This window comes from Podarcis muralis, chromosome 14 (genome assembly GCF_964188315.1).
Source record: "Podarcis muralis chromosome 14, rPodMur119.hap1.1, whole genome shotgun sequence".
Taxonomy (NCBI): Eukaryota; Metazoa; Chordata; class Lepidosauria; order Squamata; family Lacertidae; genus Podarcis; species Podarcis muralis.
In genome coordinates, this window is record NC_135668.1 from 40553568 (window position 1) to 40565961 (window position 12394).

The 12394-nt window shown below is 45.4% G+C and overlaps 1 protein-coding gene across 1 annotated transcript; it reads left to right on the forward strand.

Moving 5' to 3' along the window:
* Positions 1–246: 246 nt before the first annotated feature.
* On the forward strand, positions 247–9491 carry RSL1D1 (ribosomal L1 domain containing 1). The gene is made up of 9 exons (XM_028706456.2): positions 247–368; positions 2766–2908; positions 3356–3494; positions 4409–4557; positions 4651–4752; positions 5995–6088; positions 6303–6425; positions 6922–7131; positions 8791–9491. Exons 1-9 carry the CDS (start codon positions 330–332, stop codon positions 8965–8967), a joined length of 1176 nt encoding a protein of 391 aa, XP_028562289.2. The 5' UTR covers positions 247–329; the 3' UTR covers positions 8968–9491.
* Positions 9492–12394: the final 2903 nt, after the last annotated feature.

Below are 12394 nucleotides of genomic sequence, written 5' to 3' on the forward strand. Positions count from 1 at the left end.
AGAGCGGGTGGGAGGGTATTAATACCACAGCAACAGCTGCATTAAAATTTCGGGTTTTCTCCCTTGCTCTGCATCTCCGCCCCGCGAGAGTCCAAAAATGGCGCCCGAAGTGAAATAAGATTCTAGCGTTGCCGCTCTAGCGTTCCAGTTTCACCATAGAGAGGAAGCGTCTCCCCCTCGCCTCCTATGGAGACTAGACCGGAAGTCTAGCTGGTTCACTCTCAGACTCCGTGGAAACCCCTCCCTCCCTCGCCTTTTTTACGCGTCGGCTGCGGGTGACGTCATTGCCGCTCGCCGCGGTGTGTTGGCGCACGAGGAGAAGAGGCAGCATGGATCCAGCTACGGAGTTTCCTGTGGATCAAGGGCAGGTGAGAAGAGGCGGCCGCCGCTTTGGCGGGGAGGGGGAAGGAATGCAGCACTTGGGGGGTTCTCTGCGGCGTGGCGCCCGCTGGAGCAGAGGCAGCCGCTGGGCTTTCCGCGGCACCAACGGGCGCCTCTCGGTTCTGCGATTCGGAGTCTGGCGGAGTGGCAATAAACGGGTGCTGGGGTAGGACTGAGGGGAGCTGACATCAAGATCTGGCCGTGCCGGATTTACGTATCACCTAAACAAGCGATAGCTTAGGGCCCCACTCTCTTGGGGGCTCCCAAAAGAATTAAAGGGGGGGACCTGGCTGTACATTTCCAAAATATAAGATAAAAAACAAATAAAATAAAACCTACATACAGAAACAGTGTTTTGTGTTGTGTAGGCGCCTGTGATGTGAGTAATGGGCCCCTTCTAGCCTGCTCCCTAAAATATCACTGGTTTGCTCATTTCTGCATACAGTGGTACCTCGAGTTAAGTACTTAATTCGTTCCGGAGGTCCGTTCTTAACCTGAAACTGTTCTTAACCCGAGGTACCACTTTAGCTAATGGGGCCTCCTGCTGCCACCGCGCCGCCAGAGCACGATTTCTGTTCTCATCCTGAAGCAAAGTTCTTAACCCGAGGTACTATTTCTGGGTTAGTGGAGTCTGTAACCTGAAGCATATGTAACCTAAAGTGTATGTAATGCGAGGTACCACTGTATAGGGTACCTACATTTTGCATGGACTGGTTGCATGGCAACATATAAGGGGCCCCATTACCTTCAGTAGCTTAGGGCCTTATCAAACCTAAATCCGACCCTGGTGAAGTTCAGCAGGGCCAGGCCCTCTCAGCCTAGCGCTAAATTGGGGCGGGGGATTGGGGGGAAGAGGGGAGGAGAGAGAACAACCGGATGCGGCTTGAACCCCATAGGAGAGAAACCCGACTGCTAAGTAACTTTTAAACACATTGGAACTTGGAACTGTTTGCAAAGGACAGTCCCTGCTTTCTGATACCAGCTCAGAAAAGGGCAACCCAAAATATAGAGGGATGGATCAAAACCCTTATGAGGACAGGTTGCAGCTCTGGGGTCTTTTTAGGTTAGAGAAAAGGTGAGTAAGACGCGGCATAATAGAAGTTTATATGACTATGCATGACATTGAGGAATCTGTGAAGCAGTTACTTTGCTGCTTGTATGCCAATGTGTTGGCCTAGATTAGGGGTTGGAAACCTGTGGGCCCTCCAGATCTTGCTGGACTCCAACTCCTGTCAGCCCCAGGCAGCATGGATGATGGGAGTTGGAGTCCAACATCTGGAGGGCCACAGGTTTCCCATCACTATACTAGATGGAGGTGAGGGATTGAGCTCATTGTAAATTATGCTTAATGCCACTATGTATTTTTGTAGACAAAACACTTGCTCTTTAATAATGGCTTGGCTGGGGATTAGTTATCTGTATGGTTGGTTGGAATGCCTAGAGTGGTGCTTGGATGTGGAGTACTTTATTGCTAAGGATGCATTTTGGAGAGGTTGCTGCATCAGGAGGGGGAGTGTGGGTGTAGTTTCTGTATCAGAAATTTTGTTTAGTTACTAATCATGCTGTTTTGTGGAGTTCATCTGTGTTATAAGAATTCAAAGGTCTCAGATATAGAATAATGTTCATAATTGCATAAGGTAAACACACATACATAAGTATATAAACCCTGTGTCTAAAATAGTACAGGAGAGCAATTCTGAAGCCATTTTGACTCTCCCTAAAGTACCTCAAATATTTTTCTGCAGTAAGAGGATGGGGAAAACTTTCCAATTTTTCTTTTCACTTGCAAATCCTCCCTGCAAACCCAGTCTGGCAAGTATCTTGGAAGGTGAACAGATTATCAACAAGTGTAATTTTTTAAAAAGAGAGTCAGGAACTAAAGTATTTGCAATCTGAAAGTAATGGCTGGGCTACCCAAACAAATGCAATCAGAAAGGCTTCATCAGGTACCTTGATAGACAGGAGAGAAGTTGCACTCATAGTACTGCTGTGTACAGTACAGACCGCCTCCTTCTGTGACGTATCTATGATGTTTTGGGGGTGGATTTGGGCTAAGGGGTGGGCAATTTCAAAAGCCTTTATAGGGGCTTGCATGCCCTTGTTTTGGGTCTCTCTCACCTTCTTGCGGGGGGGGGGGAACTCTGTTGCAACCAGAAAAAAAAGATCTGCCTTGCTTTCTATTGGATCCTTGCCTCCATCCATTAATCTCTGACCAATCATGGACTTAGGAGACTCAGTGCCTTGTGGAATTGGGCAGCAAAAGCCAACCCCACATTTTCTATAACATCTGTAATGCTTCATTTGAGGCTTCAGCTGAGGTTATTACCTGCTTTGAGATTATTATTATTTTTTAATGATACCTTCTTGTGGATTTGCTCTTTCAGATTAAAAAAGCAGCCCAGGCCCTCCTTGCATTCAGCGCCAGCAAGCAAAAAAAAGCAGAGAAGCTGCTGTTGAATGAGGACCAGCATGTATTTCTGATGGTCACAGTTTGGAAAATCCCTCCACGTGATCAAGTCATCAAAATGTAAGGCTCTGGGTTTTGCTGCTCTGCTGTAATGTCTTTGACCATGATGCCTTTTGCTTCAGTTGTATTCATGACTATTGTCAATCATTCCCTCTGTTTCCAATGGCCAGGCTGTGAGTGACATCACTTATGTAGCTGAAATGACACTACCAACATTCAAGCAAGCTTTGACCTGGGAGGCCAGGGTTCAAGTCCCCACTCAGCTATGAAGGTCACTTTGTGACCTTGGGCCAGCCACTGTCTCTCAGCCTTACCTACCTTTTCAATATAATTGAGAAAATAAAATAAAAACATAATTAGAATCGTGTAAAAAAAAAATTCAGAACGGTAACATACCTTCGCAGCTTATCTGTGTTAACTGATTAAATCATCTATTTTCCTTTTTTGAGATTGGACTCCAGCTGGAAACTACTGTGCATTCTTAAAATCGTGTTCTCTTCATTCTAGAACACTGCCTCATGATATTTTGCCGGCCACATCAGATGTTTGCCTCTTCACAAAAGATGAGCCAGGCTTAACAGCTGAGCAGACTGAGAACTTGTACAGGAAACTCTTGTCCCAGCATGGGATCACAAGGATCAGCGAGGTACAGAGAGAACTCTTAGCTTCATCAGTTGCTTTAGCCTGACGTACGAATGCAGCCTAAGGCCTCATCTTAGAAATGTCAGTGATTTGAGTGATATATAAGTACCCTAAATCAGGTGTGGGGAACCTTTTGCCCTGCAGATGTTGCTGAGCTAGAACTCCCATCAGTCCTAGCAGGCATGGTTATTAGAGTTGTTCTTCTGTCACATCTGACAGGCCAAAGGTTCCCCACAACTGATTTAATTTATATACCATGCAGTAATCTGCTTCATGGGACGCAGGTGGCGCTGTGGGTAAAAGCCTCAGCGCCTAGGGCTTGCCGATTGAAAGGTCGGCGGTTCGAATCCCTGCGGCGGGGTGCGCTCCCGTCGTTCGGTCCCAGCGCCTGCCAACCTAGCAGTGCAAGTAGATAAATAGGGACCGCTTACAAGCGGGAAGGTAAACGGCGTTTCCGTGTGCGGCTCTGGCTCGCCAGAGCAGCGGTGTCACGCTGGCCACGTGACCCGGAAGTGTCTCCGGACAGCGCTGGCCCCCGGCCTCTTGAGTGAGATGGGCGCACAACCCTAGAGTCCGGCAAGACTGGCCCGTACGGGCAGGGGTACCTTTACCTTTACCTTTTTAATCTGCTTCATATTGGTTTGCATCCATGTCATGTTATGCTTTATTGTACATTTCATTTTGAAAATGCTCTTCACTGCTTTAGGTCTAAAGTGGCATATAAAATACATTGGAATCATCGTGATCTATTGTCATTTTATGTTCCTTCAATTTCTATTTTATTCTTTCAATATTCTGTTTTTCACTTGGAGCTCTTGGGGCCTAAAGTGCTATATGAATGAACTGTAATCATCATTATTTTATCTTTTAATTAAATGCTGTAGCTTAATCTAACCAACCTCACCTCTGTATCTGAAGGTCATCTCCTACAAAACACTGAAAAAAGAATATAAACCTTATGAAGCAAAGCGTCGCCTCTTGAGTCGATTTTCTCTCTTTTTGGCTGATGACCGGATTCGGCGGCTTCTGCCATCGCACATAGGGAAACACTTCTATAAGAGTAAAAAGTAAGCACCCTCACTTGTCCATGTTTCATTTCTACCAAATTCTACTAAGGATGCTGAACTCTTACAGAATCTTGCATTTTTCTATCATATAAGGGCTCCTGTGTCTGTGAATCTGAAAGCAAAGGACCTCTCTAAGGAAATAAACAAGCATCTCCAAGGCACTATTCTTCCAGTCACGAACAAGGGCTGTTGCTAGTAAGTATTAATTGTGATACTTTCATCAACCAGGCTATGGATTTATTTACTGGCTGCATTTATGCGTTGCTTCTCAGGCATTTGAAACATTTTACAACATGATGCTAACCCAAAGGAATTCCAAAAGACAAAGGGGAATATTCAGCCAATTTTTACTCAACATACACTCTTTGAAATTAATGAGCCTGATTCAGTCCTGTTTGTTAATTTCAGTGAGTCTGCTCTGCGTAAAATTTAGTTGACTACCACCCAAGCTAATAAAGGAGCAGACTTGTCTCAGGCTAGTCATGGTATTTCTTCTTTAACTTAAAGGTAGTATATAAATTATTTTATTATTGGTAACCACAGTTGACGCGCAACTTGTGCACGTTTAACTTGCATGATCGCAGCCTTACGGGCTTGGCAGTTGGCCATCTGAAATTGCACAGATTAAACACACACAATGTAGACAGCTTAACGGTTCTTTCAGTGTGGAAAGAGCTTTCAGGCTTTCTTACCAGGCTCTGAGACTCCCATATGCCAGTAAGTGAGGCCGGCTCAGCGCACCGACTTCAGAAAGGTAGGGGTGGTCGTGGGTGGGGGGCAGTTCCAGGGTTGTCTTGGCTATACACGATTTTTGCTTTACAATCTCCCAGTGAGTTGCAAGTAGACTGTGTTATCATTATCTTTATGTGCTTTGTAGTTCTTCACCCTGGTATTTATTTTAAGGAAGATGTCACAGACTGGCTTGGATGCAGAGAAGAGGTGGGAGACACCAAACTGGAGAATCCTCAGGGAGAGAAGGCTCAGAGCCAGGGAACTGGTGGTGGGATGATGATGAGTGGTCAGAGGGAGCAGACTGGGAGGAGGAGAAGGTGTCAGAAGCTGAAGAGGCAACAGGGTTTAGTGAGCAGGAAGAGACTGTGGCAGAGAGCAATCCAGAACCAGAAGCACCAAGGTGGAACCTCTAGGTTCAAGGGCAGCATTCCTCTGAGGAATGCTGGGGAATACGGACAGGAGAGGGTTGTTGTGTTTGTGCCCTGCTTCTCAGTTTCCCAGAGGGCACTGTAAGACATGGGATACTAGACTGGATTGGCCTTCAATCTGATCCTCGAGGGCAAGTGGTGGGGAGCCTCCAGCCCACAGGCTGAATTTGGCCCACAAGACCAAGTCCGCGCCACCTGTTTTAGAGGGAAAGAACAGACAGCTGAAGGACTGCCATTCATCAGGGTATTGACTCCAGGTGTTGCTCTCTTTCTTCAGTTCTATACGTGTTGGTCACAGTGGCATGGAGGCCTCGGAGATCTCTGAAAACGTCATTGCTGCCGTGAAAGTGTTAGCCACGAAAGCCCCCCAGGTAATGATGCTCAGTCAGGTGAGGGGTTAAGGCATCTCCTCTGCCCACTCCTCCAGGAGTAAATACCATTAATCTTGGTGGAGCTTATTTCCAAGTAAATATGCATGGAATTGGGCCGTCCATCTTTTTATTAAAGCGGTTTGCTTTGTGTCTGCCCTCTTTCATTAACCTCCTTTTCTTTCTTTCTTTTAAATAAAAACAACAATTGCTGCAGATCTGGAAAAGTGTTAAGATCCTTCATCTCAAGATGAGCAAATCTGTTGCTCTTCCGATCTTTACCTGTAGTAATTCCAAAATAGGCGCTCCTCAGAAACAGCCAGATGCCGAAGTTGAACAGGTAGGCGACTGACTCATGCGTACATAGTGGGTGCTTTCAGCAAGGGTGGTCCTCCTGGCTGGTTATATAACTACAGCTATTTAGTATTTTGTAACTTCTGCATGTCTGAAGAGGCCTGCTTAAACAAAAATGTTTTAAGTAGGCACAGGAAAGAGCAGTGAAGGTCAATAGACGGGGAGTTCCAAAATGTAGGTGTTGCCACGCTGGAATTACAGTGCCCTCTGGGAAACTGAGAAGCAGGGCACAAACACAACAACCCTCTCCTGTCCGTATTCCCCATGAGTATTGGGTTCCACAGATCAAAGCAGTCGAGTAGGCACATTTGGGAATAGTAGTTCTACTATTCAGAGGGTGCCGGGTTGGCTGTATGTGGAACTAGGGGGAAGATCCAAAAACGTTCTGGGAAATGTGCATTGGTACATGGTGTGTACCCATTTGTCAGTATTGGTGCGGTCTTTTGATGAAGGCCCTAGGGAAATTAATAAATACCTTTCAGGAAAACCAAGCAAAGAAAAAGAAAAAGAAAGGGAAAAAGACAGCTGGAAAGAAGAACTTGGCTAAAGCCGGGGCGACAGGAGAAATCAGCCAGGTTCCTGCCATTGCTGGGGGAAAGAAGGCAGCAGTGGAAGAAGATGAAGAAGATGAGGATGGAGACATTCCACAGCTGGTTCCAATTGAAGCATCTCCCGGTGTGAAAAATGAGAAGGTAAACCAATCTTGTTCTGGCTGAGTTGCAATTGGAGCTTCAACTCGACGGAATATTCTGTTCCAGATACCTTGCAGGACTGTCCACACGGGATGCTGAACACAGGCACAAGCTGTGGGTGTGTTTGTGTGAATTACCGTATTTTTCGCTCTATAAGATGCACCATACCACAAGACGCACCTAGTTTTTGGAGGAGGAAAACAAGAAAAAAAATATCCTGAATCTCAGAAGCCAGAACAACAAGAGGGATCGCTGCGCAGTGAAAGCAGCGATCCCTCTTGCTGTTCTGGCTTCTGGGATAGCTGCGCAGCCTGCACTCGCTCCATAAGACGCACTCACATTTCCCCTTACTTTTTAGGAGGGAAAAAGTGAGTCTTACAGAGCAAAAAATATGGTGTTTGTATTCACTGGGACACAGGTTGTACTCTCATGGAATGGAATGTGAGGGTATCTGTGTGGTCGTTTTGCCCTCAGAAGCAGGGGGAACGGTAGGCCGGGAAGGGGCTTCTTCATGGCAGCCTCTAAATTGTGAAACTCCATCCCCTCAAAGGTGAATTTGGTTATCTTCACTCTACAGTTTTTTTCCATATGCAGAAGAGACACCTCTTTACCCTTGCCTTTGACGGAGTTAATGTGGGTTTTGGGGGGGGGGGCTCCTCTTTTGTTAATTCACGGTTTCGTTTCATCAGGAATCGTTTTACTTGGTTTTACCATTTTGATGGTTTTATCCATTTCTAGATAAAACTTCTGTAACCCACGCCAGGATCTTACAGTGAAGGGTGGGTTATAAATCTTGTAAAATAAATGAAATATAATACGTAACTTACTTAAGAAAATAGGCAAGTGCATTTTAATAAGAGTGCACTAGAAGAAAAAGCATTTACACTGCTTCATGAAAGGTGATCATTGTATCTGCAAAGGACAGAAAATGTTGAAAAGGAAAGCGACAAACTGGCAGGGGATCTTTTGCTTGAGATTTGGAAGAAAGGAAGCAGAGATTATTATTTTTTGCTTGATAGGTGAACAAAATCCAGTGATGATGTTCAGGTGCAGTTTGTGCCAGATAGGAATAATAATTATTATTACTTTATTTGTACTTCACTCTTCTGACTGGGTTGCCCCAGCCACTCTGGGTGGTTTCCAGCATATGCAAAAACATATTAAGACATTAAACACTAAAAACCTTCTGATACAGGGCTGCCTTCAGATGTTTTCTAAAGGTTGTATCTCCTTGATATCTGATGAGAGGGCATTCCACACAGCGGGCGCCACTACCAAGAAGCCCCTCTGTGTGCTTCCCTATAACCTCACTTCTCACAGTGAGGGAGCTGCCAGAAGGCCCTCAGACTTCGATCTCAGGGTTTGGGCTGAACAACAGGGATGGAGACGCTGCTTCAGGTATACAGCGCCAAGGTCGTTTAGGGTTTTAAAAGTAAGAGCCAACACTAGCTTTTATTCTCAGTGACGTTTGGTAGTGAGTGGAGAGAAAAATAAAATCTTTCTATTTTCAACACCTATTATGGTGAACAAAAACAGGTGTGTTCATCCATCGAACTACTGTGTGTTCTGAAATTTCGCTCATCATCATTTTTTAAAAGAAAAAAGTCTGTTGACTCCTGATGGGTGCCTTTATTCTCTTGCTTTCCCTCTTCAATATAGGTGCTAGAGCCTAGTCCTGCCACAGGAAAAGAAATCAAAGCAGGCAAAAAAGCTGCAGCAACTCTAACTCTCCTTGGCAAGAGGAAGGCATCCCCATCTCCAGGAACGCAACTGAAAACACCTGGGGTTGGGTCGAAATTGCTCAGACGAGACAAGAAACCCAAAACCCGAAGCTAAAACGTCTTGGAGGAGGAGCAGACAAAGACCCCAAAGAAGACAGAAGCAAGGTCTTCTGTGACCATTAAACCAGGGAAATTGGTCACGTCTGCCAGGAAAGCTCCTTAAACTTGAGGAAATGCCACAGTCAACATGACCAGTGTTGCAGCACATTGTCAAGTTGCTTTCCTAAACATAGGGTTGTAGCCACCAAAGTTGTCCTATTAGCACAAGGACTTGTCCGCTCACTCTTCTGTTCTCCCGTGTGCCCCACTCCACCTCCTTCCAAACCCTCTGGAGCAGATGTGGGGAGCGCAAGGAGAGAGGGGAGATGTTCTGTGTCCCAACTGGATGCCCTTGCACCAATAGGATGACTTTGTTGAGTACAACTTGTAAAAGTCAATAGAGTTCAGCAGAAAAGTCACCTTGAGAATATGGTGGCTATAGAGAGCCAGCATTTTTCTTAGCAATCTGTAATCTTGTTTCTAACCGCTAATACAGACCTGTGTTATTCAGATCTATATAAAGTCAGACTTTTCCTTTTACATGTGCATTGCATCTTTTTTTTGCCTGTACTTCATTATCTATTTTAAATTATACAATTTAATATGACTTACAATTATAGCATAAAAGTTAAATAATGGACCTATTTCCTCGCCTTAGTCTCTTGGGTAACAAGGTTTTTTGTTTGTTTGTTTGTTTAAAACACCTCCTAATACTCCAAATACGTTATTTATTCAGATACTTCTCACCGGGTGACAATATTTATTTTATTTTATTTTTTTTAAGTTCATTAAGCCTATGACATCAACAGAATTGAGTTGCTAGTAACCCCAATATCAATTCCAGATTGCAATTAGTAATTGCATCTTTTAGATTGCGTTCTATTTTCAAAATCCACAGTTGGCCATGACTTTGATCAGGACCAATCAAAATGTCAGAAAATAGCAAATAAGCTTTCCAGTTCTCCGGAATTCTCCATCAGTCTGGATGTTACAAAGAGCAGGGGCTTATGTTTTGTTTCTTTGTTTTGGACAGGGTGCAGGTAGGGATGGAACAGAACAAAAAAAATGATTCTACATTTAAACTCTGTTTCAATATGGAGATGTTGATTTTTGACCTTTTTTACTTTCTTCTGACCCCTGTTTACTTCATTAACATCTACACTGGTGGCCAGACTGGTCTTCGGAGATCAGCTTGTGAGTTGCTGGACTTGTGGATCTGAAAGAAAAGCCCCGCAAGCATGGTAGCCCCAACAAGCTTGATTGGTGGGCCTGCTATATGGGAGCTGTAGTTCAACAACAATCTGAGGGAATTCAGTCTTGGGCTCCGAAAGGTGTCACAGCCCTGTTTAGTAAGACGGAATATGTGCATCAGGGGTGGAGAAGATTTTTCAGCCAGAGGACCACATTCCCTTCTGGCAATTTTCTGCCAGCGATGGGCAGGGCCAAAGGCAAATGTGAACTGAGCAACAAATACAAAATTTGCCTTTCTGCAGGAGGCTACAGTGGTACCTCGGGTTACATACACTTCAGGTTACATACGCTTCAGGTTACAGACTCTGCTAACCCAGAAATAGTACCTCGGGTTAAGAACTTTGCTTCAGGATGAGAACAGAAATCGGGCTCTGGCGGCGCGGCAGCAGCAGGAGGCCCCATTAGCTAAAGTGGTGCTTCAGGTTAAGAACGGACCTCCGGAACGAATTAAGCACTTAACCCGAGGTACCACTGTAATTGCACAAGAATAGGAGATTCCATGTTTATAAGTATAGGCCTGCATCCAAAGTTTTGCAAGCACAAGCGCAGTTCTTGAGCAGCACCAGTGTGCCATGTGGTAAACCACTCTTGAAGACAAGGGGACTCTCAAAAGCAGGTAGTGGCATGGCATGGGCACCTGCTCTTTAAAGGAAACGTTAAATCACACTGGGCGTGTTCGGCCACTTCAGTGTGACTTAAAGTAGTTCCCTGTCCCTAACATATTTTTTGGATTAGTAATTCACTGCCATTTGTGCAAATGATAGAGGATTGCGACATTTCTAAGATCGTTCAGTTTACATTCCTAGTGATTATGTAGCATTAACTCCTTCCTTCTCCCCTGTCTTATTTTAAGGCAGTGGTTCTCATGGCCGGAATGAATTACCGTATTTTTTGCACCATATGACGCACTTTTTCCCCTCCAAAAATGATGGGGAAATGTGCGTGCATCCTGTGGTGCGAATGCAGGCTTTCGCTGAAGCCTGGAGAGTGAGAGGGGTCGGTGCGCACCGACCCCTCACGCTCTCCAGGCTTCGCACACCTCTCCGCAAGCAGCGGGAGCCCAGCGCTGGGCTCCCGCTGCTTGTGGAGAGTTGCCTGCATGCCGAAGCCTGCGCGCGCTGAGATCAGTGCACCCAGGCTTCGCGGACCTCTCCGCAAGCAGCGGGAGCGCTCCCACGGCTTGCAGAGAGCTGCCTGTTTGGGGGCTGGGGTCGGGGGAAGCTCGAGCTTCCCCCACCCCAGCCCCGCGCCTGGGGGGAAAATAATTTTTTCCCCTTTCCCCCCCCCAAAAAAAACTGGGTGCGCCCTATGGTCCGGTGCGCCCTATGGTGCGAAAAATAAGGTAAGTACTTAACCCGAGGTACCACTGTATTTTCTATATGCTCACACACCCCACTCTGTTCATCATTAAGGCAAACAGGAGGTATGAATAGTTCACACATTGCAGCCAAGCATAAACGCAAGGGGGGTGGGGTTGAAGCAGGGCCAGTGAGGGGCGTGGCCTGGGAGAATCCAGATGGCCCTGCAGAGGCTTGAAGGGCTGCATTCTGGCCCCCAGGGCTGAGGTTCCCATCCACCCAACATGTATAGTGAGAGTTTGCATCTAGTGAAATTGGGGCTGCCACGTGATTAAAGAAAGCAAAGTCGGTCTAATAGATTTTGATTAAATTTGCAAATGAATAAAACCAAATACTTAAGAATAGCACATTTCCTTTGTTTTCAAATGATACAGGCATATGTTGCAGCAAGAATAACAAAAGAGGCGTTTGCTCTGCAAGAGGGAATTTTTTGGGGTTTTTTTCTAAGATTGCAGTTGCCACATCTCCAGTTTTCTAAGTGCAGGTACTGAAAGCCCCAGATTAGAGGGCCAATGGTGGCTAGAGTGTGAGACTAAGACTGAGGATGCTCAGATCCCCTCAGCCCTGAACCTCACAGAGTGAAGTCAGGACAGTCTCTCTCAGCCTTATGCATCTTACAGGCTGGTGGTTTTATTTAAGAGTAAAGTACTGGCTTCACTATGACAAAAATCTTGTAAATCTAAATGCTTAGTTGCGCCTGGACTTGAAATTGTGCTATTAGTGGCTTTTAGTTAGGGAGGTCAGTTAATATGGACTATGTCAAATGCTGTTTATAGCAATTCTGAGTTTTACGTCAGTAGTCCTAATATTTATGCAATAAAGCATTTACATCTC

Coding starts and splice junctions, on each gene's coding strand:
- RSL1D1 (XM_028706456.2), top strand. CDS start 330: ATGGATCCAGCTACGGAGTTTCCTGTGGATCAAGGGCAG. Junction 3,495..4,408: donor GGATCACAAGGATCAGCGAG/GTACAGAGAGAA, acceptor CTGTATCTGAAG/GTCATCTCCTACAAAACACT. Junction 6,426..6,921: donor CAGATGCCGAAGTTGAACAG/GTAGGCGACTGA, acceptor AATACCTTTCAG/GAAAACCAAGCAAAGAAAAA.